General features: G+C 56.1%; 1 protein-coding gene across 2 annotated transcripts; it reads right to left on the reverse strand.

The window, feature by feature from the left end:
* Positions 1-9,525: 9,525 nt before the first annotated feature.
* On the reverse strand, positions 9,526-24,337 carry MAP4K2 (mitogen-activated protein kinase kinase kinase kinase 2; the record flags this gene model as incomplete). Of its 2 annotated transcripts, none has more annotated exons than XM_080699874.1 (32): positions 9,526-9,613; positions 9,686-9,741; positions 9,850-9,920; positions 10,086-10,172; positions 10,282-10,350; positions 13,059-13,236; positions 13,323-13,426; positions 13,501-13,559; positions 18,171-18,288; positions 19,031-19,091; positions 19,183-19,262; positions 19,346-19,430; positions 19,512-19,553; positions 19,626-19,690; positions 19,793-19,898; positions 19,997-20,030; positions 20,116-20,154; positions 20,224-20,267; positions 21,021-21,079; positions 21,167-21,245; positions 21,643-21,750; positions 21,842-21,923; positions 22,209-22,271; positions 22,343-22,474; positions 22,553-22,625; positions 22,933-22,975; positions 23,047-23,094; positions 23,374-23,429; positions 23,708-23,772; positions 23,846-23,936; positions 24,104-24,161; positions 24,242-24,337. In XM_080699874.1, the coding sequence occupies 32 exons, from the start codon at positions 24,335-24,337 to the stop codon at positions 9,526-9,528; spliced, it is 2,439 nt and encodes an 812-aa protein (XP_080556000.1). The 2 variants fall into 2 exon arrangements, with proteins under 2 accessions (XP_080556000.1, XP_080555999.1); XM_080699873.1 differs by having other exon boundaries at positions 19,626-19,714.
* Positions 24,338-24,791: the final 454 nt, after the last annotated feature.

A 24,791-nucleotide genomic window follows, 5' to 3' on the forward strand; every position in this document is an offset into this window, starting at 1 on the left:
GGGAGGGGGCCCGACTGCGCGGCCGCGGAGCGCGCGGAGCCCGTCCTCACGCGGCGGGCGGCGGCGGCGCGAGACGCACAAAGAGGGAGGAGAGAGGGCGCCGCGGGGGCGGGCCGGGGGCGGCGGGACCGCGGCCCCGATTGGGCCGGGCCGCGACGCGGGGCCGGAGCCGGCGGCCTCCGATTGGCGGAGCCCCAGTCCTTCAGGGTGCGCGCTGGGATTGGCCGAACCGTTAGGCCAGGCGAGGAAATGGCGGCGGACCCCGACGGGCTGGGAGGTGTCGCAGCGCGCACCTCATTTGTTACTGCGCGGACTGAGCTCGGAGGCCAGAGAGGAGGGGCGGAGGGCGGGGCAAGCACTATGACGTCGGGTCCGGACGCTCGTTCATTGGCTGGGCGTGGCGGAGTCCATCGAGCTCACTGGCGTCGTACTGTCGTGGGATTGGCTGACGCTACTTACGAGCCTTTCTCCCCTCCCCTCCCCCAGGGAGCGGTTACGCCGGGATTGGGCGGGGAGTCGCGGCGGAAAAGCCTTGACCGGAACCGGATTGGGGCCGGGGAGGCGTGGGGCCGGAAGTGCGCGTGCGTACATCTGCGACGTGCCCTCCGCCCCTCCCTCCCCTGGCGACCCCGCGTCCGAAGCGGAAGCCCTGGGTGACGTCAATCCCTGTTCCCGTGGTAACCAGGAACTGGGCGGCCTGGGCGGGCTTGGGCGCGCTCGCTCTGGTTCGCCGGAGCCGTTGATGCGGCAGGTGGAAGGGACTTCCTGTTTTTCACAAAACCGATAGTGGCCCCAGAGGGCTATAGGAATAGTCTTATTGAAGAATTTATCTTTTTTTTTTTTTTTTGCAGTACTGGGGATGGAACCCAGGGGCATTCGACCTCCGAGCTACACCCCCTGCCCTAGTTCTTATTCTTTATTTTGAAGCAGGGCCTCGCTGAGTTGCAAAGGGCCTCACTAAGTAGCCGAGGCTGGCCGCGTACCTGCGATCCTCCTGTCTCAGCCTCCCCAATGCTGGGATTACAAGCCTGCGCCACCATATTCCGCCCCGGCTTCCTATTTTTTATTTTTATTTTTTAAAATTTTTGTGTGCTGCCGGGTGTGGTGGCCCACGCTTGTAATCCCCGCGCTTGGGAGGCGGAGACAGGAGGATCGCGCAGGTTCGAAGCCAGTCGTGCTGGCTTAAGAGACCCTGTTTCAAAAATATAAAATAGGTCTGGGAGTGTAGCCCGGAGGAAGAAGGGCTTCCAGGAACCCCAGTACCACCAAAAAAAAAAAAAATTTGTGTGCTGGCGCACGCTTGTAATCCCAGCATTGGGGAGGCTGAGACAGGAGGATCACACAGGTTCGAAGTCAGCCTCAGCTACTGAGTGAGGCTCTCAGCAACTTAGTGAGACCCTGTTTCCAAATAAAGTATAAAATAGGTCTGGGAGTGTAGCCCGGAGGTAGAAAGCCTCTGGGTTCCACCCCCAGTACCACAAAAAAATTTTAAAATAAAAATAAAGAATAAAAAATAGGGAAGGAGGTGTAGCTTGGAGATCCAATGCCCCTGGGTTCCATCCCCAGACCTGCAAAAAAAATTTTTTTTGAATAATTGTCCCGAGGTCACACAATCTTGATTTATACAAGGGTCTTCATACTGACAAAGTGGGTTTGGAATTCGGTCCACACCACGTTCCTACCGAGGACCAGGGTGTCCGAGCAGCCCTGCACGGGGCAGGCCCACAGCTGGCCCCAGGAAGTCATTTCATCATCCCAAGCTTCAGACTCTATGTAGGAACAATGGACGCCGCTCACACGCAGGGCACTGTGCTGATTCTGTGAGATTCCAGTACAGAGTGGGTTTTAACGTGGTGTTCCCCTGAACTAGGGGGCCACAACCGCACACACTTCAGACACTGATGCCCCCGGTTTTATAGACAAACGTGGTAGAAGAAAAGAAAAATCTGGCTCTTATTCCCCATTCCTGACAGAACTGCAGAGGCTCTTGGAATTTCCTGCTGGGGTATCTTTTGTTACAGTAAGCCTCTTTGAACCATACCTAGAATACCAAGGAGGTGACTCATGGCCAACCCTGAGGGTCCTGACGTGGCTCCAGGAGGGGACCAACCGCCAGGAAAAGCAACCACCTTTCAGCCGAGGGAGGACCGAGGGGGAAGAGGGATTCAATCACAGGGCTGGCGAGCTGGACCTCTGGGAGGCCAGAGCAGCCAGGCGGGAGCCATGTGTGCCTGGTCCCTGCTGCCCCGCTGCTTCCTCCGCGCTTTCACTTGTATCCTTTATGATAAAGTCATAAATATGGTGTACTTCTGCGTTCTGAGAGTCATTCTGATGAACTGCTGAACAGGGGAGTCATGGAAGCCCCGGGTCCATAGACAATCCCAATACCAGTGCAGGTGGTCTGGGGCGGCTGCAGCCACCGCTAACCCCGCTGCCTCCAAGGCTGAGACAGGAGGGTCCCAGGTTTGAGGAACTAATACCCGTCAGCCAGTCTCTGCAAATCCCCGGGTCGTCTGTGTACTACCCTTACTTCCCTTGGAGAGAGACAACCTCAGGTGAATTCTGTGCTTTTCCTTCCTGTGACTTTTTTTTTTTTTTCCTGGAACTGGATTGACCCAGGAGCATTCTACCTTGGAACTACACCTCCAGCCCTATTTTTTTTTTTTTTTAAACAGGGTCTCACTAAGTTGCTGAGGGCCTCACTAAGTAGCTGAGGTTGGCCACGAACCTGTGCGATCCTCCTATCTCAGCCTCCCAAGTATTGACATTACAAGCATGCACTACCATGCCCAGTTATATTTTTAATTTTTGAAAGAAAGTCTTGCTAGATTGCTGAGAGGCTCGTCATTGCTGAGGCTGGTCTTGAACCAACATCCTCTTATCTCAGCCTCCCAAGTACTGGGATTGCAGGCATGTGCCACCACACCCAGCCGAGACAGAGACTTCCTCACTAAATTGCCCAGGCTTGAGATCATCCTCAGCACCCAGTAGCTTGGGAGAGATTGTGTGTGCCAGTCACTGCACTGGCTTCCTCCTGTGCGTGCGTGCGTGCGTGTGTGTGTGTGTGTGTGTGTGTGTGTGTGTACTAGGGATAGAACCCAGGGGCATTCTACCTCTGAGCTATACCCCCTGCCCTATTTTTTATTCTTTATTCTGAAACAGGGTCTCACTGAGTTGCAGAGGGCCTCACTAAGTAGCCGAGGCTGTCTGCGAACCGGGATCCTCCTGTCTCAGCCTCCCAGATGCTGGGATTGCAAGCGTGCGCCACCACACCTGACTTCCTGAGCTTTTGGAAATGTATGCATGTATGCTTGCATGTATGTGTATATGTATGTATACATGTACTTATGTATGTGTGTGTGGTACTAGGGATATAACCCAGGACCTCCTGCATACTAGGCAAGTACTCTGCCACTGAGCTACATCCCCAACCCTTTTAATTAATTAATTAATTTATTTATTTATTTATTTTATTGGTGGTACTGGGGGGTAGAACCCAGGGGCTTTTCTACCTCTGGACTTTACTCTCAGACCTTTTTTTTTTTTTTTTTTTTTTTTTTTTTGCAGGTCTGGGGATGGAACCCAGGGGCATTCTACCTTCGAGCTACACCCCCTGCCCTATTTTTTATTCTTTATTTTGAAACTGGGTCTCACTGAGTTGCAGAGGACCTCACTAAGTAGCTGAGGCTGTCTTCAAACCACGATCCTCTGGTCTCAGCCTCCCGAATGCTGGGATTACAAGCGTGCGCCACCACGCCCGGCTTCTCTCAGACCTATTTTATATTTCATTTGGAAACAGGGTCTAAGTTGCTGAGAGCCTCACTAAGTAGCTGAGGCTGGCTTCGAACCTGTGTGATCCTCCTATCTCAACTACCCAAGTGCGGGGATTGTAAGCATGGGCTACCATGCAGTTTGTTTTTTGTTTTTTGTTTTTGTGGCACTGGGGGTGGAACCCAGGGGCTTTTCTACCTCTGGGCTACACTCCCAGACCTATTTTATACTTTATTTGGAAACAGGGTCTCACTAAATTGCTGCAGCTCAGTCCTATTATTTTCTTTCTTTTTTTTTTTTTTTTTTTTTTGCAGGTCTGGGGATGCAACTCAGGGGCATTCAACCTCCGAGCTATACCCCCTGCCCTATTTTTTTATTCTTTATTTTGAAATGGTCTCACCAAGTTGCAGAAAGCCTAAGTAGCTGAGGCTGTCTCTGCGAACCACAATCCTCTGGTCCTAGCCTCCTGAATACTGGGATTACAAGCGTGCGCCACCACCCCCAGTTTATTCTTTACTTTGAAACAGTCTCACTGAGTTGCAAAAGGCCTCACTAAGTAGCGGAGGCTGTCCTTGAACTGTGATCCTCCTGTCTCAGCCTCCTGAATGCTGGGATTATAAATGTGCGCCACCACACCCAGCTTTAGTCTTTATTTTAAAATAGGGTCTCTCTGGGCGTGGTGGCGCACACTTGTAATCCCTGCGCTTGGGAGGCGGAGACAGGAGGATCGCGCAGGTTCGAAGCCAGCCGCGCTGGCTTAAGAGACCCTGTTTCCAAATAAAAATATAAAATAGGTCTGGGAGTGTAGCCCGGAGGTAGAAGGGCTTCCAGGAACCCCAGTACCACAAAAAAAAAAAAAGAAAGAAAGAAAGAAAAAAAGAAATAGGGTCTCACTGCCTTACAAAAGGCATACGTAGCTGAGACTGTCCATGAACTGTGATCCTCCTGTCTCAGCCTCCCAAATGCTGGGTTTACAAGTGTGCACCACCATGCCTGACTCTCTCCTGTGATTTTTTTAATCTTTTTTTTTTTTTTTTTGGTACTGGGGATTGAACATGGGGACATTCTACCTGTGAGTTATATCACCCGGTTCTATTTATTTACTTAAGCCTGAGGGCCTCACTAAATTTCTGAGGCTGGCCTCAAACCTACAATCTGTCTTATCTCAGCCTCCTAACTACTAGAATTACAAGTGTGTGCCACCATGCACAGCTTAATAGTCTTTTATTACACATGTGCATGTTACCAAACAGTAGAGTTCCATTCTGCTTGTTTTTAGCTTTACAACACGCAATCACACTATGCAGTTTTATTTATTTATTTTGTGGTATTGGGAATTGAACCCAGGAGTGTTCTACCTCCAAGCTACACCCCAGCCCTAATTTCATTTTTGTTTTTGAAATGATTTCACTAAGTTAATGAGTCTCAGTACTTGCTGAGGCTGTCCTTGAACCTGCGATCCTCCTGTCTCAGCCTCCCATATACTGGGACTTCAGGGGCGCGCCACCATGCCCAGCTTGTGCATAGTCATTTTTGATTGTTTTATCTCTGAGATTCACCTGCATTTTCCCATTACATATGTTACAGTGCTTCCTGTCCTTCCAACAGCCCTGCAGACATCTTAGGATACGCCATGCCACCAGAAGCAGTGACATGTGCCCATAATCCCTGCACTTGGGAGGCTGGGACAGAAGAATTGAGGGTTCGAGGCCAGCCTCATCAACTAAGAAAGACCCTGTTTTCAAAATAAAAAAATGACCCTGGAGTAGTGGCACACGCTTGTAATCCCGGCACTTGGGAGGCTGAGACAAGAGGATCATAGGTTTGCGGCCAGCCTCAGCTACTTAGTGAAAGGCTCTCAGCAACTTAGTGAGACCCTGTTTCCAAATAAAGTAGAAAATAGGTCTGGGAGCATAGCCCAGAGGTAGAAAGCCCTGGGTTTCATCCCCAGTATCACAAAAAATTTAAAAAAAATTAAAAAAATTAAAAATGAGGCTGGGCATGGTGACGCACACTTGTAATCCCAGCATTTGGGAGAGTGAGACTGGAGGATTGCAGTTCAGGGACAGCCTCAGGTATTTAGTGAGGCCCTTTGCAACTCAGTGAGACTCTGTTTCAAAATAAACAATAAAAAATAGGGCTGGGGGTGTAGCTTGGAGGTAGATTGCCCCTGGGTTCCAACCTCATTACCTCCAAAAAAAAAAAAAAAATGAACCTGGCATGGTGGCACAGGCCTGTAATCCCAATATGTGGGAGTCTGAAACAAGAGAATTGCAGGTTGAAAGTCAGCTTGAGAAACACGCCTAGCCTTATTTTTATTTACTTATTTACTTTTTGTGATACTGGGGATGAAACCCAGGGGCATTCTACCTCCAAAGCTATACCCCCAGCCCTATTTTTTTTTCCTTTTATTGAAATGGTCTCACTGAGCTGCAAAGGGCCTAAGTAGCTGAGGCTGGCTGAGAATCGTGCTCCCCCTGTCTCAGCCTCCCAAGTACTGGGATTAGAGGCATGGGCAACCATGTCTGGCTATGTGACCCTTATTCAAAATGAAAAATATAGCCAGGTGTGGTGGTGCAGGCTTGTAATCCTAGCATTCAGGAGGCTGAGACAGGAGGATCATGGTTCATGGCCCGCCTCAGCTACTTAGTGAGGCCCTTTGCAACTTAGTGAGACCCTGTTTCAAAATAAAGAACAAAAAATAGGCTGGGTATGGTGGTGCATGCTTGTAATTTCAGCATTCAGGAGGTGGAGATCGGAGGATCACGGTTTGTAGACAGCCTCAGCTACTTAGCAAGGCCTTTGTAACTCAGTGAGACCCTGTTTCAGAAAATAAAAATACTAAAAAATAGGGCTGGGAGTGTAGCTCAGAGGTAGAATGCCCCTGGTTTCAGTTCCGAATATTGCAAATAAAAGTACTACCCAGACTACTTAATTAAGGTGGGTGTGGTGGCCGGTGCTTATAAATCTAATACTTGGGAGGCTAAGAAGACAGGAGGATCACAGATTCAAAGCCAGCCTCAGGAACTTAGTGAGGCCCTCCACAACATAGTGAGACACTGTTTTTTTTTATTTTTTTATTTTTTGGAAACAGGGTCTCTTAAGCCAGCGCGACTAGCTTCAAACCTGTGCGATCCTCCTATCTCCACCTCCCAAGCGCAGGGATTACAAGCGTGCACCACCACGCCCGGCCTTTTTTTAATTCAAGTAGCTGAGGCTGGACATGATCCTGCGATCCTCCTGTCTCAGCCTCTCAAGAACTGGGATTACAAGTGTGTGCCAGCACGCCCGCCTGGGTAGTAGTCCTGAGGCAGAATGCCCCTGGGTCAGTTCCCAGTACATGTATGCATGTATTTGCAGGCTCATGCACACACAACGTGGCCAGCTGGAGGAAAATGAAGTCCACAGGTAAGGCGGCTCACTCCGTCCAGGCTGGCTCCGGGTCGTCCTGCTCAGCACTCGCTCCCTCGCAGGCCCGAGTACCTCCGAGGAGCGCGCACATGACGCCCACCCTCAGCACTCTGCCCTGGACCATCACTGCCAGGTGCTCCTGTCAGGGCCGGTTCCCTGAAATTCAGGGCACCTAGGTCGGTCTCTGTCCACGTGCACGACTTCAAGCGGGTGATCAGCCCCACCCGGACTTCCGCCCGCAGAGGGCGTCTGACAGTTGACAGTTGTCCTCCCCGTGACCAACAGTCAGCCTCTGACCTGGAGAGGATGCTTCCAGGAATCATCTTCAGAGACACGTGAATATGTGGAGAAGCATCACATAAGAATGTTTATTGCACATGGTCCGTCATATCAAAGTAGTAGAAACAAACTTCCACCAATAGGAATCCAGTTACAGCTCGTTAATATTAGTTACGGGAAACCCATACAATGGACCACCACTAGCTATAAAAAAGCAAAGGGCAACAGAGATAATGGAAAGATCTCCAGGATATATTCTTAAAAGGCAAGATCAGTAGTTACCATGTGTATCCAAAAAGGGGAAGGATAAACTATACCGACCTGCCTACATACACATACGTAACTGGGGCCTCAGCAGCCGGGGGTCCAGGTGACAGGGAGCCCTTCACTCTATCTCTTTTGTACTTGGGGGAAAAAATAGGTACCTTGAGCAAGGACTATCTATAAACAAATAACATTTAGCTTTCAGTATCATTCCCCTGGCTTCTTGGCCATTCTTTGGCTTGTGGCCGCCTGTGCCGGGCAGCAAACACTTGCTCCCCACACCCCCCCCACAAAGCTTTGGTACTTTACACCCCTAAACTCTTTAGATGCAATGAGGGCTGGATGAGCTGCCACAAGGTGGCGCTGTCGGCTGCTGGTTCAGACGGCGCCTGAGCCCAGGGGTCCCAGCACCTCTTCTGAGTGGGAGCTTGACTCCTGCCCCTGCCTCTGGCACTCTGCCAAGAAACCTGGAGCCCTGGAAGCCAGGAATGCACTTTGTACCCCTCTCCACCCTCACTCCCACCCAGCCTATCAGATGGTCTGGGAACTTGCAAGGTAACTCTGGTGCTCACCAGGGACACAGGATGTGTCCCCTGCCCTGGTTTGGTTTCCTGCTTGAGCCAAGAAAGCCTCCTGGACCCTGGAGATGTGCACTCAGGGCCCTGCTGGATGGTGGATGGACAGTTTGAGGACAGGGGCCGGGGGTCTATCCACACGAGTGGTTCTCTGCCCACCCGCCTATCTCCTCCTGGTGCTGGCCTCCTTCACTGCCTGCCAGAGGCATGAGGTCTCAGGCCGACACTCACCTGCATGTCAGAAGGGTGATGGTGGGCCCAGCTGGAGACCCAAGCCCTGAACCACTGCTCCAACGAACCTGCAGCCTCCTGGGCTGGCCCTGCAGCACCCAACCCTCCTGCAGGACGGGCTCCGGTCCTGCCTGCGGCCTCCCCTGCCCGCAGGCTCCGATCAAGACCCCGTAGGGAAAGGGGAACCTGGCTTGGGCATTCTGGCCATCTGGAGGGCACCTGGGAGGACACCAGTATAAAGAGCACTTGTCATGGGAGGACGGCCCCCTCCTAGTGGCTGGAATGCACCTGGCCGTGGCTCTGGGCCTGGGCGCTGAGAACTGCCTCTGGGAGTGTTTATTAAATGGGCAGAGACCAGTCTTCCCCAAGTGTGAGCTGATAATCGTGCTGTGTGCTCCCGCCCGACATGGGACGGGTCACGGCGGGTCATGGCGGGCTAGCTCCAGAGGCAGCTGCCTCCCAGGGACTGGGGAGGACAGCCCTTGGCCGCAAGCGAGATCTCGAGGGGGCTGGGCGCCCTAGATCAAAGTCCCTTTGTTCAGGATCCCTCCTGCATGAGCCCTAGGGTGCGGAACCACGAGACGCCTCTCGCTGCTAAGCTGGGGGTGGCCGTGGGCAGGGGAGCCGGGAAGCAAGGCGCCTGTGAAGGCTGCTGGGGCCGTGGCCTCGGCCACCTGTGCCTGGCCCCCAGCAGCCCTGCCCTTGCCTGGTGCGTGCACAGGACTAACCAGGAGCCCACAGGAAGGTGAGCTGTGGAGAGAGGCAGCCGGGCTCAGCTCCCCGGACTCAGAGGGACCAGCGCAGTAAAACCAACCAGCTTTAATACCAATATAGTCCTCTCTCTTAAATACATGACCCCCAGAATAGAGCCAGGGGCGGGCTCTGGGAAACAAAGCGGGGTGATGGGCAGGGCGGCCCCCATCCTGCCCAGGGGCAGGGCCCGCGGGCAGGGGAGGGCTCTGCGGCGTCCTCCATCCCTCCATCCCGCGTGTGCTCAGTAGCTGCTCTGGTGGCCGGTGAGGATGTAGAGGTTGCTGTGCGCCCCCGGGTTGTCGGTGGGGATACTCTCCAGTATGATGTCTCTGGAGGAGGGGAGGCGCGGTGAGCAAGGCGCGGCCATGCTTCCCCGACGGGAGGCTGGGCGCAACCCCTACCTGTGGGCACCCAGAACTCGGAAGATCCTCGTCTCGTCTGTGATCTCCTGGGTCACCTGGGGAGGGAAGGGGCACTCAGGTCACCCCAGCAGGCCCCCTTGAAAGAGGCAGATACAGCAGGGACAGCAGGCAAGGGCAGCCCGGTCCCCGAGCGCCCCGCTCACCTCGTTGGTGTCCAGGCTGCGGCCCTGCATGCCGTGGCTCCAGAAGGCCAGCACACTGTCCTGCAGACACACTGCGGGCGTGGCTCCATCAGCCCCGCCCCTGCCCCCCAGGGCCCCGGGTGGGACCAGGGCTGCCGGATGGTTCTGTATCCTCGGTCCACTGCCAGCCCCCCACCCTGGGGCAGGTCCTCCCCTGCGGGCTGGGGGTTCTCCTGTGCCGTCTCTGGCTCACTCACCCACAGTCTCGATGGGGAAATCAAATGTCAGCTCGGGGGCCAGTGTGGCCGTGGGCTCCCCCTGCAGGTTCACAATCCTCACGCAGCCTGCACAGGAAGAGGGCTCTGGTGGGTGGGCACAGCATGGCACCCTCCTCGGAAGGCAGACCTAGCCCGTGTCCCTCACTCCGTGAGCCCCGATCCCAGGGGCACTCACGTTCAAAGCTGACCAGCACCGTGTCCCTGTCCACCTGGATCACCTGCTGGGCCGAGCCTGGGATCCCTTCTGTGGGCAGAGAAGGAAGCCGGGCCCTGGGCTGAGCCGCCACCAGCCCCCTCCAGAGGACACTGGGGCGTGCTTAGCAGCCTGGACTCTGACAGCCTCACCCCAGCCCCTTGGGCCGCGGCACCTCACGCGCTTGGCCCCACCGGGCAGGGGAGGGGGCCCAGGGGCCGCGGGAGGACTGCAGAGTCAGGTGAAGCAGGCTTTGGGTCTCAAGTCCTGCGTGACCTGGAACAAGTCACTCTGCTTCTCTGAGCCTCAGTTAGCACACTCCACCTGGGCGTGACGATGCCTACCTGACGGGGCCATCGTGGAAATGAAGAGTGAAGCCCCGTGAGTGAGGGCCCTGGCCAGGGCCTGGCACCCTGAGGCCTCGCCCCAAGCGACGTCCCTTCTTCAGAGGGAGGCCTCGGGTCCCCGCCTGGCCACACCTGCCTCCTGGCTGCCCTGGCATGGCCGGGGCACTGTCAACCAGTTTATATATAATATGTATGTGCGTATGTGCATGTGTGTATATATATATATATATATATATATATATACACACACACACACACACACACACACACACACATATATATATATATATATATATATATATATATATATATGTTTTGGGGGGCACTGGGGATTGAACCCACAGGTCTCTACCTCTGAGTTCTACCTCAAACCCTTCTTAATTTTTTTTTTTTTTATGGTACTGGGGTTCCTGGAAACCCTTCTACCTCCAGGCTACACTCCCAGACCTATTTTTTTATATATATTTTTAAATTTGGAAACAGGATCTCTTAAGCCAGTGAGGTTGGCTTCGAACCAGCGCCATCCTCCTGTCTCCGCCTCCCAAGCGCAGGGATTACAAGTGTGTGCCACCACGCCCGGCTATGCTTTTATTATTTTTGGAAACTGGGTCTCTTAAGCCAGCGCAACTGGCTTCAAACCTGAGCGATCCTCCTGTTTCTGTCTCCCAAGTGCGGGAATTACAAGCGTGCGCCACCACGCCGGCTTTATTTTTTTTTAAACTAAGTTGTGGAGTGCCTCAGTAAGTAGCTGAGGCTGGCCAAAAACCCAGATCTTCCTGTTTTAGCCTCACAAGTACTGGGATTACAGCGTGCATGCGCTACTATGCCCAGCACCTATTTTTAAATTTTTTTTGTGTGTGGTACTGGGGGTGGAACCCAGGGGCTTTTCTACCTCCGGGCTATACTCCCAGACCTATTTTATATTTTATTTGGAAACAGGGTCTCACTAAGTTGCTGAGAGCCTCACTAAGTAGCTGAGGCTGGCTTTGAACCTGTGCGATCCTCTTGTCTCAGCCTCCCAAGCGCTGGTATTACAACCGTGTGTCACCATACTTGGCTATAATTCTTTATTTTAAAATGGTCTTGCTTAGTTGCAGAGGGTCTCACTAAGTAGCTGAGGCTGGTGTGAACCCGGATACTCCTGTCTCAGGCTCCCAAGTACTGGGACTACAAGATTTTTTTTAAAATTCTTTATTTTGAAACAGGGTCTCACAAAGCTGAAGAGGGCCTCACTAAGTAGCTGAGGCTAGCCTCGAACCTGCGATCCTCCTGTCTCAGCCTCCCAAGTACTTGGATTGCAAGCGTGCGCCACCACGCCCGGCTTTTCTCCAACTCACAAGTACTAGAATTAGAAGCATGCACCACTATGACCAGCTGAAGTCTTTTTTCTTTCTTTCTTTCTTTCTTTCTTTCTTTCTTTCTTTCTTTCTTTCTTTCTTTTTTGTGATACTGGGGATGGAACCCAGAGGCATTTTACCTCCGAGTTACATCCCTAGGCCATTTTTTATTCTTTATTTTGAAACAGGGTCTCACTAAGTTGCAAAGGGCCTCACTAAGTAGCTGAGGCTGGCCGCGAACCACTGATCATCCTGTCTCACTCTCCCGAATGCTGGGATTACAAGCATGCGCCACCACACCCAGCTCTCCAACCCTTTTTAGAAAAAAATTTTCTTTTGAAACAGGATCTCATTAAGTTGTTGAGGGCCTTGCAAAGTTGCTGAGGCTGTCCTCGAACCTATAATCTTATCTCAGCTTCCCAAGTACTAGGGTCACAGGTGTGTACCACCATGCCCAGCTGAAACCCATGTCCAGGTGAAACATTTATTTGTATATGTGTGTATGGAACCAGGGATTGAACTCCGGAGCATTCTACCTCTGAGCCCCAACTCCAGTCCTTTTTATTTTTTATTTGGAAACGGTCTTTTTCTTTTTTTTTTTTTTTTTTTTTTTGTGGTACTGGGGGTGGAACCCAGAGGCTTCTACCTCCGGGCTATACTCCCAGACCCATTTATATTTTATTTTGGAAACAGGGTCTCACTAAGTTGCTGAGAGCCTCACTGAGTAGCTGAGGCTGGCTTTGAACCTGCGCGATCCTCCAGTCTCAGCCTCCCAAGCGCGGGGATTACAAGCGTGCGCCACCACGCCTGGCTGGAAACAGGGTCTTCTAAATTACTGCACTCTTGGCCTCAAACCTGCGATACCCCTGTCTCAGCCTCCCAAGTATTGGGATTAACATGTGCCACTGCGCCCAGCCAGCTGAAGCGTATTGAAGGACGCCTGGCAGTTCCAGGCCCCTACTCTGTGGAGCCACAGGCCATAGGGAATATGGTTTGAAGTCCCAGCCCCAGCCCCTCCCCATTCCCTGCCTCTCTGGCACACACCCCATCCCATCAGGCCAGCCCTCCTGCTTACCAGGTGGGATGAGGATGTCAGGGGTCAGGCCAGCCTCCAGGGGCAGGACGTGGAACAGGACGCGGCAGCCGGGCCCCTCGGGCCCCTCAGCACCCACGCATACCTGCGGCAGCTCCTTCCCATCCAGGACCAGCGGCTCCAGCATCCCCGCAGGGCTGGGCAGAGGGCTGGAGAAATTCTGGGGGGCAGTAGGCATACCTGGGTTTCCGTTTCTGCCCAGGCCCCCTGCTGGCCGCCTGAGGGCCCCCCTGGGTACATCCTCACCTTCAGCAGCAGGAACTTCTGCAGGGGCTCGTACCACTGCAGCAAGAGCAAGCTGGCAGGCAGCGCGGCCAGCAGGAAGGTGCTGCCCGTGTAGGGGTTCCGCACTGCGGAGAAGTGAGCGGTGGTCGGGGCTGAGCCCGGGCTCTGCCCCACCCGGCCCAGCCCGGCCAGCTCTTACCTACTCGACACTGCAGGCAGCCTTTGGTGTCAGGGATCTTGGTGGACAGGGCGAAGCGCCTGTTGGATTAACAACCGGGATGTTGGTGTGGGGAGCTGTCCCTGGGCAGGGCCCCCCAGAGCGCTGCCAAGTGGCCACTATCCTTTTCCCACTTGATAGGGAGCAACTGAGGCCCATAGGCAAAGCAATTTGTCCCAGCGCAGCAGCAAGGGGCAGAGGCCCGCAGGCCCTCCACAGAACCCAGGCTCAATGGGTTGTTTTTGGTACCAAGAATTGAACCCAGGGGCATTCTATCTCCGAGCCACACCCCAGCCCTTTTTATTTATTTATTATTGTGTATGTGGTTTAGGGATTGAACTCAGGGACATTGTACCTCCGAGCTACACTCCCAGCCCTATTTTTTTTTTTTTTTTGAAACAGGGTCTCACTGAGTTGCAGAGGGCCTACATAGCTGAGGCTGGCCATGAACCTGAGACCTCCTGTCTCAGCATCCCAAGTACTGTATTACAAGCCTGTGCCACCACGCCCAGCTCCACTGCAAGGCCTTTTTCTAGGCAGAGCCAGGGAATAAATGAAGAAGCAAGACGGGGCCTGGTGGTACGTGCCTGGGATTTTAGTGTTTGGGAGGCTGAGCTAGGTCTGCAGATTCAAGGCCAGCCTCCATAACTCAGTGACACCCTGTTTCAAAATAAAGGAAAAAAATATGGCTGGGGGTGTAGCTCAAAAGTAGAACACCCCTGGGTTCAGTCCCCAGTAAAGAAAGAAAGAAAGAAAGAAAGAAAGAAAGAACAGCCTTATCTACTTAGTAAGGCCCTTTGCAACCCAGTGAGACCCTATTTCAAAACTAAAAAGAATAAAAAATATTGACTGCAGGTATAACTTGGAGGTAGAATCCCCCTGGGTTCCATCACCAGTACCACAAAAAAAAAAAAAAAAAAAAAAAAAAAAGAAAGAAAGAAAGAAAGAAAGAAAGAAGAAATATATAAAAAAGAGAGAATGTGAAGGGCCAGAAAAGGAGATGGGCTCCAGCCCTGCCAGGCGCACAGAACACGCTCGGCCCATTTCACAGATGGGCCGAGAGCCTGGGGAGGAAGGAGGACTTCCAATGGCAAACAGCTGCCTCCGCCCCGGGGATCTGCCCATGGCTTACCTTGCTGCCCAGGGAAAAGGGGCCAGGGGTGCTATCAGAGGGTCCTTGCCTGGGTTGTGGGAGTCCTCCACCGTGCCCAGGGGCCCCTCTGCGCTCATCCCCTCCTCTGGGAAGCAGGGCTACGCGTGGGCCTGCCTCTTGCCGCCCTCGGCCTCCCTCCTTCCTCCCGCTCTCTAGCGCTGCCGCCCTGGGTGGACAGTCGCATGTTTTCAGGTTTTTTTTCTCCACACAGCTCCGGTTCTCTCTTCTTTCTGTCCAAAGCGGACACAGTGACTCCTATTTCCCTGACGCAGGCCCAAGGCGGCCGGCCGGTGAGTGGCTGGAGCCCGCAGGCCCGCTTCCTGCAGGTCCCGCAGGGCACGGAGTGCAGGAAGCCCGAGGCCATGGAGCACCAGGTGCAATCCCAGCTTGGACTGGGCAGGAAGGGCCCCCGCTGGCGCAGCCCTGGCCCAGCGGGCTGACCCCTCGCTGGCTCAGCACCTGAGCCCACAGCCTGGCCTCGGCTCCTCAGCCCCATCCACGAGGTCCCACTGCACAATGAATAAGCACTTTTCTGGTACTAGGACTGATGCCAGGAGTATTCTACCTCTGTGCTCTACCCAGCCCTTATTTACTTATTTATTTTTAATTTACTTTTTGTGTGTGTGGTGCTAGGGATTAAACCCAGGGGCATCCTACCTCCGAGCTACACCCCTCAGTTCAATTTTTATTCTTTTTTTTTTTTGGTGGTACTGGGGGTGGAACCCAGAGGCTTTCTACCTCCGGGCTACACTCCCAGACCTTTTTTATATTTTATTTGGAAACAGGGTCTCACTAAGTTGCTGAGAGCCTCACTAAGTAGCTGAGGCTGGCTTCAAACCTGTGCGATCCTCCTGTCTCAGCCTCCCAAGCGCGGGGATTACAAGCGTGCGCCACCACTCCTGGCTTTATTCTTTATTTTAAAACAGGGTCTCATTTGGGCATGGTGGCACACGTTTGTAATCGCAGCATTTGGGAGGCCAAGACGGGAGGAGGGAGGATGGAGGTTTGAGGACAGACCCGGCTACTTAGTGAGGCCTCTGCAACTCAGTGAGACCCTGTTTCAAAATAAAGAATAAAAAATAGGGCAGGGGGTGTCGCTCAGAGGTAGAATGTACCTGGGTTCCATCCCCAGTACCATAAAAAAGGGGGGCTAGGGGTGCAACTTGCAGTAGAGTGCCCCCGGGGCCAATCCCCAGGGCCACAAAATAAAGCTGTAACCTCAGCCCCCAGCCCCACGCACTGCTCCCCCATGGAGCCTCCACTGGAGCCACCCCCAGACAGCCTCCCGCTGGTTCGCTGACTTCTGCCCCCCTCCCTCCACAGCTAAAGACGCGAGGACAGGAGCGGGGTCCCTTTAAATCACGGAAGCATCCCGGTCCCAGAACACGGCCGGGCACACACAAGGGGCCACAGTCACCGTCTGAGCAAATGAATGAGTGACTCTTTCCGACATGGCCTGGGCCCTCGCAAACCGCACGGCCACGCTGGGCTGGCCAACTTCTGCAATCCGCTCCTCCACCGGCCGCCAGGCCCCCGACGCCCTACTTCCTAAGTGCTGCTCCAGCCCAGGTTCTCAGCATCTGGGCGGCTGCGCGGCCACCTCCTGTCCCCTCCCCTCCTCCCGCTGTCCTCTGCCCTGCATCTCTTCTTTTCAGAAAGAGAAGCAAGACACTGCTCTGGGTGACACGAGCCCCCCTCCCCCCACCACCACCCTCCAGCAGAGGGCTCATGGCACGGGCCTGGCCCCGGAGCTTCTCGCCCAAACCCAGGGACCGGCTCAAGGGTGAGCAGGCTCCTAGCTGGGCCACTGAAAACCGCCTGACCTGGAACTGTGGGCACGTTTCGCAACAAGCAAGCCTGCTTGAGAAGGAAAGCCAGAGGAAACAGCCTGGAGATACGGAAGGGCTCCTGCTGGCCCCATTTAAGCCTGGATCCAGCTGAGCCTGAAGCTAGCTCTACTCCTGGACTTCCAGATACCCGAGACATTCAGCTCCCATCTGTGCGTATGCCAGTGAACTGAGTCACCCACAGCAGGAAGGATCCTGGTCAGCACACAGGGGAATCCTTTCTCTGTGGGTGGGTGTATGTAGGGGGATACTGGGGACTGAACCCAGGGGCATTCTACCTCTGACCAACACCCCAGCCCTTTTCACATTTTATTTTGAAACAGGGTCTTGCTAAATTGCTGAGGCTGGTCTTGAACCTGTGATCCTCATCTCAGCTGGTTCTTAAGTATTGGGATTATAGGTGTGTGCAACTCTCAGAGGGATCCTTCCCTTCATTTTTGCTCTTTTTTTTTTTTTTGGTGGTACTAGGGATTGAACCCCAGGGGCATTCTACCTCTGAGCTACACTCCCTTTTTTTTTGTGTGTGTACGGGTCTGGAGATGGAACCCAGGGCATTCAACCTCCGAGCTACACCCCCTGCCCTATTTTTTATTCTTTATTTTGAAACCGGGTCTCGAGCCGGGCGTGGTGGCACACGCTTGTAATCCCAGCATTTGGGAGGCTGAGACCGGAGTATCGCGGTTCACGGACAGCCTCAGCTACTTAGTGAGGCCCTCTGCAACTCAGTGAGACCCGGTTTCAAATAAAGAATGAAAAATAGGGCAGGGGGTGTAGCTTGGAGGTCGAATGCCCCTGGGTTCCATCCCCAGACCCGCAAAAAAAAGAAAAAAAAAAAAAAAAAAGAAAAAAGAAACCGGGTCTCATTGAGTTGCAGAGGGCCTCACTAAGTAGCTGAGGCTGTCCGCGAACCCTGATCCTCCGGTCTCAGCCTCCCGAATGCTGGGATTACAAGCGTGCGCCACCACGCATGGCTCCTATTTTTATTCTTTATTTTGAAACAGGGTCTTACTAAGTTGTAGAGGATCTCACTAAGTAGCTAAGGCTGTCCATGAACCACGATCCTCCTGTCTCAGCCTCCTAAGTACTGGGATTACAAGCGTGCGCCACCACACTAGCTCTTTTATTTTCTTGAGATTGAACCCAGGGGCATTCTACCTCCAAGCTACACCTTCAGCCCTATTTTATTTTTTAATTTGGAAACAGGATCTTGCTAGGTTACCAAGAACCTTGCTAAGTTGCCAAGGCTGGTCTCGAATCTGCGATCCTCCTGTCTCAGCCTCCCATGCATGGGGATTACAGGCGTGCCCCCCCACACTGAGCCCTCCCTTCTTTTGTTAAAGCACCCACTCACTTAATTCATTTGTCCCCAGGCCTAGTACAGCGCTCAGTGACTGCCCGCTTAGCTGTCAGCAAAGCCCCACATGCCGATGGCCACAGCTCCCACAGCTCCCGGTCCTTAAAGCCCAACCACTGTCCTCTACTTTCCTCCCATCAAGCCTGGGGGCCGGGGAGATGATGCCACCAGTGACATCACCCAGGAGGAAACAGGGGCTCCGGGAGGGCAGGTGATCAAGGGCCACCTCTAAGATTGCAAGAGGAACAGGCAAGGCTCAGCCACTTGCCCCCCTCCATGGCCCCCATGGGCCCCTGACCTGGGGATGATGTGCTGGGTGAGGCGCTTGGTGGGGATCGAGAGGGGAGCCTGTTGCTGTAGTCTCCGCTGCTCGAACAGGCCCGGGAGGTCATGTGCCCAGATATGCGTGGATTTCCCTGCCAGAGAGGGAGGGAGATAGAGGAGGCTCAGACCGAGTTCAGAAAGGGTACTGGAGCTGGGCGTGGTGGTGATCGCCTGAAATCCCAGTGCTTGGGAGGCTGAGACAGGAGGATCGCACAGGTTCGAAGCCAGCCTCAGCTACTGAGTGAGGCTCTCAGCAACTTAGTGAGGCTGTTTCCAAATAAAGTATAAAATAGGTCTGGGAGTATAGCCCAGAGGTAGAAAAGCCCCTGGGTTCCACCCCCAGTATCACAAAAAAAGAGAAAATAAAAAATAAATAAAGCCAGGCATGGTAGTGCACCCTTATAATCCCAGAACTTGGGAGCCTGAGACAGGAGGATCGCAGGTTCTTGGCCAGCCTCAGCTACTTAGTGAGGCCGTTGGCAACTTAGTGAGACTCTGTTTCAAGATAAAGAATAAAAAATAGGGCTGGGGGTGTAGCTCAGAAGTAGAATGCCCTGGGTTTAATCTCCAGTACCACAATAAATAAGTAAATAAATAAATAAATAGCTCAGTGAGACCCTGTTTCAAAATAAAAGAATAAAAAATAGGGTTGGGGGTGTAGCTCAGAGGTAAAAAGCTCCTGCGTTACATCCCAGTACTGCAATAAATAAATAAATAAATAAATAAATAAATAAATAAGGTGGGGGTTGTAGCTCAGAGGTAGAAGGCCTCTACGCTCAATCTTCAGTATTATAAACTTAGAACAGTAAGGGCGCCCCAGCGCCTCCCTCCTACCTGAGAGCGACAGCAGCACGTTGTTGACGCAGTAGAGCCAGGAGCAACGGTGCGATATCAGCTGGAGACAGTGGACTGTCAGCACCCAGCCCCCCCCCCGCCCCCTCCGCCCCGCCCACAGCCCCGCCCACAGCCACGCCCCCCGGCCTCACCTTCTCCAGCGTGTCCTCGTGCAGCTCGTGCAGGTTGAGGGTGTAGATGCCTTCCTCGGCCCCCACCACCAGGAACTGGTCTGCAGGTTTGGGGAGGGGTCAGAGGTCAGCCACACCCCGGCCGTGCCCACCCTGGGCTCCCCATTCTGCCGCCCCGGCCTACCTCGGGTCACCGGGTGGATCCAGGTGACCGCGGCGCGGATGCGCAGGGGACAGCCGTTGAAGACCTTGGAGAAGCAGGCGCCCATCTGCGGAGGAGGCAGGCAGTCTGAGGGAGCCCGGGCGGCGGGGTGGGGCCGGGGGCCGCGGGGCCGCGGACACACACTCACGTGCACTTTGGGGGTCGGGGGCAGACCGTGGCAGGACGACCTCTGGGAAGGAGAGAGGGATCAGGACCTAGGCGCCCCCACCCCGCGCCTCCCCACCCCAGTGCGGCCCCTCACCTCAGGATCCTCCCGCTGCTTCATGGTGGCCCAGGCGGTGGGCAGCAGCCGTGGGCTGCCAGGGCCTGAAGGAGGCGGGGACAGGGTTCCTGCGGGCACAGGCCTGGTGCCCAAGACTCCTAGCCCCGCCCCGCCGCAGCCTGCCTCGGCCTCCGCCTGGGGCTCACCTGGGGGGCTGGGTTGAGGGGCCTCGGCTGTTGGCTCGGTGGGGGGAGGCCCTGAGAGAGGGGCCCTCTTAATGGTTCCCATGCCATCTTCTGGGGAGTCCGGCTCCTGGAAGAGGGGCTGTCGGCAGGTCACCCCAGGACCTGGTCCCAGCCCAGCTGGAGCTTCCGCACACCCGCTTCCCGCTGCAGCCCCTCCGGTCTCACCTGCAGCTCCAAGGCTGGTCGGATGGTGAGGCTCCTGCGGGCGTCGAAGCAGAGGGTACCCAGGGGCTGGGCACCGGCCTGGCCACCCCGGCCCGCCCCGGGCACAGCCCTTCCCTGACCTTTCCTCCAGCGCCTCCTGGACAGACTGCAGCAGGCCCCTGGGCAGGAGGGCGGGGTCAGAGGTCAGCCTTCCCGCCGCCCCTCCGCCAGCCTCCGCCCTCACTCACCTGCTCAGCTCCTCCTGTCCCAGAAGCGTCCACTCTTCCTCCCACTGGGGGAAATCAAGGCCAGGCACCCAAGGAGAGACAGACGCACAACGTGAGAGGACAACCGAGAGGTGGCAGGAGAGACGGACAGACGGACGGATGGACGGAAAGTGCAGTGGTGACAGGCAGAGACTCGCGAGGGACAGAGAGACGGCAAGAATACAGGCAGAGAGAGGGACATGGCGGGAGTGCGGAGAAGGCCCGGCGGTGACAGGGAGCAAAGCTGGCAGGTGCGGGCTCAGGCCTACTATGTATGTATGTATGATGTATGTATGTATGTATGTATGTATTTGAGCTACTGGGGATGGAACTCAGGGGCATCCTACCTCCGACCTACACCCCCAGCCCTAATTTTTATTTTTATTTTGAAACAAGGTCTCACTGAGTTGCAAAGGGCCTCACCGCAATCCTCCTGTCTCAGCTTCCCGAATGTTGGGATTACAAGCGTGCACCACCATTAGGCCCTTTATTTTATTTTTTATTTTGAAACAAGGTCTCACAGAGTTGCAGAGGGCCTCGCTAAGTAGCTGAGGCTGTCCGCGAATCATGATTCTCTGTCTCAGCCTCCCAAATGCTGGGATTACAGGCATGCGCCACCACGCCTGGCTCCAGGCCTACGTTTTAGAAAGGCGAGACTGCCCTGTGCCCTGCCGGTGCCTGGCTCCCCCGCCCGCACCCCCAGGCCCTGGGGGCCACAGGCAGCTGGCCTCGGAAGCACCCCGTGTGAGCGGCTTGCCCAGCCCTCCCGCGCCCCTCACCGGCTCATTCAGCGGGTCTGTTTCCTTCCTGCGCGGGGCGCCAAATTTCACCTGGTGAACTGGGAGCCCAGAGGACAGAGGTGAGGGGGCTGGCGTCTCAGGACTGACCCCCACTCACACCAAATCCGTGCACACGGAAGACTCACACTGGATCTCCGAGGGGGTCCTCTCGGCAGGGCCGTGCTGCCCCCGGGAATGAATGGTGTCCGGAAACATGTCATAGGTCTGAAAAAGAACAAAAGCTGCGGCCTCCCCCCAGCCCGCACCCGCTGCCAGGAACTCTGGGCGTTTTACTTTTGTACCCATCCTTTGAGGTTAGTGTCAGATGAAGTGGCATCCTTGTGTCACAGATGTGAAAACTAGCTCAGAGAGGTCAAGGAACTTGCTAAAGATCACACAGGAAGCAAGAAGATGCTTGCCATCACAGTCAGGGGACAACCTGGGCCCAAGGATGGGGACCTATCAGATAGAGGTGCTGCCTGCCGGGAAGCAGAGCCAGCTAGGAAGATCCTTAGGAGGTGGCCTCGGCTGGAGGGAAGCCCTCTGCTGGGCCTCACAGCAAAGGCATCCTGGCCTGTACCGCCACCTCTGGGCATCTCCCAACCGGGGTAGGCCCTCTCACCTCCAGCTCGCAGTCCTCGGGAGAGAGCGTCCCCAGGTGCGGATCGCTGGCCTTGTCCAGGAGCTGTGTGAGGAGGGCCCGCGGGAGCTGCTGGGTGGTGAACGGGTGCTGGGGGGTGGGAGGGGTGATCAGCTGACCCCTGCTCTCCAGGCCTGGCTTTTTGGCATCAAGCCCCAGGCCCACCTCACCCCACCCCCACCTGCAGAAGTCTCTCAGCTGTCGGCCTTTTCTTGGGGTTCTTGGTTAGAGCCAGCTTGAGGAAGTGGTGGAAATTCTGGGTCCTGGTGGGCACAGACCCAGGTTAGGTTTCCTGAAGGGCCTCCTGCAGGCTGGCCCCCAACCCTAAACCCCTGCCGGGCCCACCCAGGAAGGAACCAGCCTGACAAGGCCTGTTACAGCAGGGGGCACCTCCATCACGGCCTCTGTCCTTCCTTCCGGCCTACACTGGCCCCCTGGCCCGGAGGCAGGAGCAGGACTCACACTCACTGAGGACGGGGCTCCCTGGGACTTGACAGCTCCTCCTCCCCAGTGGGGCCCCTGACAAGACAGGGGCGAGAGGCCCTTACCAGCGCGTCTTGTCCCTCAGCTTGGGGGGCTGGAAGCTGCTCTTGGACATAAGCATCAGGGCCCTGCAGAGGGTGCGAGGTCAGAGCAGAGGGTCGCAGGACGAGGGCGGGCGAGGGGCGCGAAGCAGGCTGACCTCATGGGGTGCAGGTGGAAGAGAGGGGGCTGCAGCTCGCCCAGCTCGATGGCGGTGATGCCCAGGGCCCAGACGTCACACAGCTCGTTGTAGCCACCCTTGCGCTCCACGGCGGCCACCTCTGGAGCCATCCTAGAGGCACGGGGTCACTGGTGGGATAGGCCGGACCCCGCACGTTGGCCCTGCTTCCCACCCCAGGCACTGCCTCACCAGTATGGAGTCCCGATGAAAGACCTCCTCTTGGCCACGGATGCCGTCAGCTCGCCCGAGACCCCGAAGTCAGCTGCAGGAGGGAGAGCCACTCTCACCAGCCCCCCACCCTATCCATCCCCCCTTCCCGGGGCTCAGCCACCACCACAGGCCCAGAGCAGGCCACGTCACTCTGCCAGGAGGGCCACGACCCTCTGTTCCTGACCCACTGCCTGGTCCCCAACCTCATCCAGCTTCCAGAAGAAGGAAGTACTGCTTCATTTTCTAAATGGGGAAACTGAGGCTCAAGTGCTAAAGGGACTTGCCCATGACTCCCAGCCAGGGCTTGAGGCCACCAGGGCTCCCACAGAACCCTCCCCTGGCCGCGTGCGGGTACTGACCCAGCTTGACATCTCCCTGGAGAGTGAGCAGAAGGTTGGCTCCCTGTGGGAAGGGACAAGAGAAGATCCCATCTGCCCCCAGGGCCGTGTGCCCGCCCCGCCCGCCCCGCCTACCTTGATGTCTCTGTGGATCTTCCCCTGAGAGTGCAAGTGGTGCAGCCCCTGGGGACAGAGAGGCGCTCCTGAGGGCAGCTCCCTGGCACTCTCCCCTCCCTGGACCCTTTCTCAGGACAGGGCCCCCCACCCAAGCCGCTTCCTCCTCCCCTCTCCCCAAACAGGAAGTGGCTGGGCCAAGAGGGAAATGGGCTGCTTCCGGCAACAGGGCTGGGGCCCCTTCCCCCAGGGCCCTGGTCCCAGGGGCCCGGCCCTGCCCAAGGCCCCCACCCTCCTCTTGCTGGCCAGTTGGGCTCCCCAGGATGGGTGCTCTAGGGGCCCGGCTACCTTCAGTGCCTCTCGGCAGACATAGGCGATCTGCCGTTCCTCCAGGGGCCCGGTGGCTGAAATGGAAAGGGTGGGTGGGGTGTGAGGGGCCAACGCCGCCCCACGGCCCTGTGTGTGTGGGAAGCAGCAGGCACGGCTGGGCGAAGGCGTTAGCCACCTTCCCTCCCAGGATGGTCTGGGCTTCTGCGCCCAGAGAAGGAAAGCATTTGTCTCAAGGTCACACAGCCACCGAGGAGTGGGAGGACCCCAAGTCCAGCCTGGTCTCCCCTTCTCCCCCCAGTGCCGGCCGGGGTGGGGAAGGCAGTGGCCCCGGGGTCTGGAGTGCGGCCCTCACCGTGGTAAATCTCTTGTAGAGATCCTCCTCCACAGAACTCCATGCAGATCCACAAGCGGTCATTCCTGCAGGGACAGAGCCGGGTGGGCACACACAGGCCACCTGGGCTGCCCAGGGGAGAGGCTAACGCGGCCTCACCTGAGGTAGCTGCCGATGTAGGCCACCACATTGGGGTGGCGGCACTCACGAAGGATGGTAATTTCCTGCTGGAGGGAGCTGATGTCGTCCCCTGGGGGGCACAAGCATCATGGGGGACAGAGGGGTCACCCTGACTCAGTGCCCCCATCTGCAAAATGGGCACAGAGTGCCTCCCTCCGGGCCGGACAGGTGCCCGGCCACAGCATCGCGGGGAGGCCGGCCCTCGGCCCCCGGCGCCGAGGCCCCGCCCGGCCTCACCTGGGTCGAGCTTGACGATCTTCACGGCGGCCAGTTCGGACGTGACGGCGTCGCGGGCCTGCGGCGGAGGGGCCGGCGTGAGAGGCGGCGGGGCGGGGACCCGGGCCCCGAGCCCCGCCGCCGCCGCCGCCCGCGCACCTTGTACACGTCGCCATAGGTCCCGGCCCCCACGCGCTGCAGCAGCTCGAAGCGGTCCCGCGGATCCTGCAGCGACACGTCCCGCAGCAGCGCCATGGCCCGGCGCCCGCGGGCGCGAGCTGCGGAGCCGGCGCGGGCGGCGCGGGGCGGGGCCGGGCGGCGCCGGGTGGGCGGGGCCGGGGGCGGGGCGTCCCGGGCGGGCGGGGCCTGCTCCCGCCCCGCTCCCCGCTCTACAGGTGCGGGCGCGCGGCGGGGCCGAGGCAGGAGAGCGGACGCCCCACCCTCGCCTCATCCCCGTTTCCCAGATTAAACACCAACACGTGCTTTTTTTTTTTTTTTAACAAAATGTATTCATTTTCCTTGGAACTGAAAAATAGATCTATGTACAAAACAGGAAGAGATCAAGCCCCCTGAGAGACTCCCAACCCCTGCAGATTTCCTCCTGGGTCCCCCGAGATAGGCAGGGCCTGGGGAGGCTCCCGGGGGTCGGAAGAGGTCCTGCTCTGATCTGGGGCCAGTTTGGCCAGGAAGGGGCGGAGCCCGGGGGCCA

This window comes from Muscardinus avellanarius (assembly GCF_963383645.1).
Source record: "Muscardinus avellanarius genome assembly, chromosome: 1".
Taxonomy (NCBI): Eukaryota; Metazoa; Chordata; class Mammalia; order Rodentia; family Gliridae; genus Muscardinus; species Muscardinus avellanarius.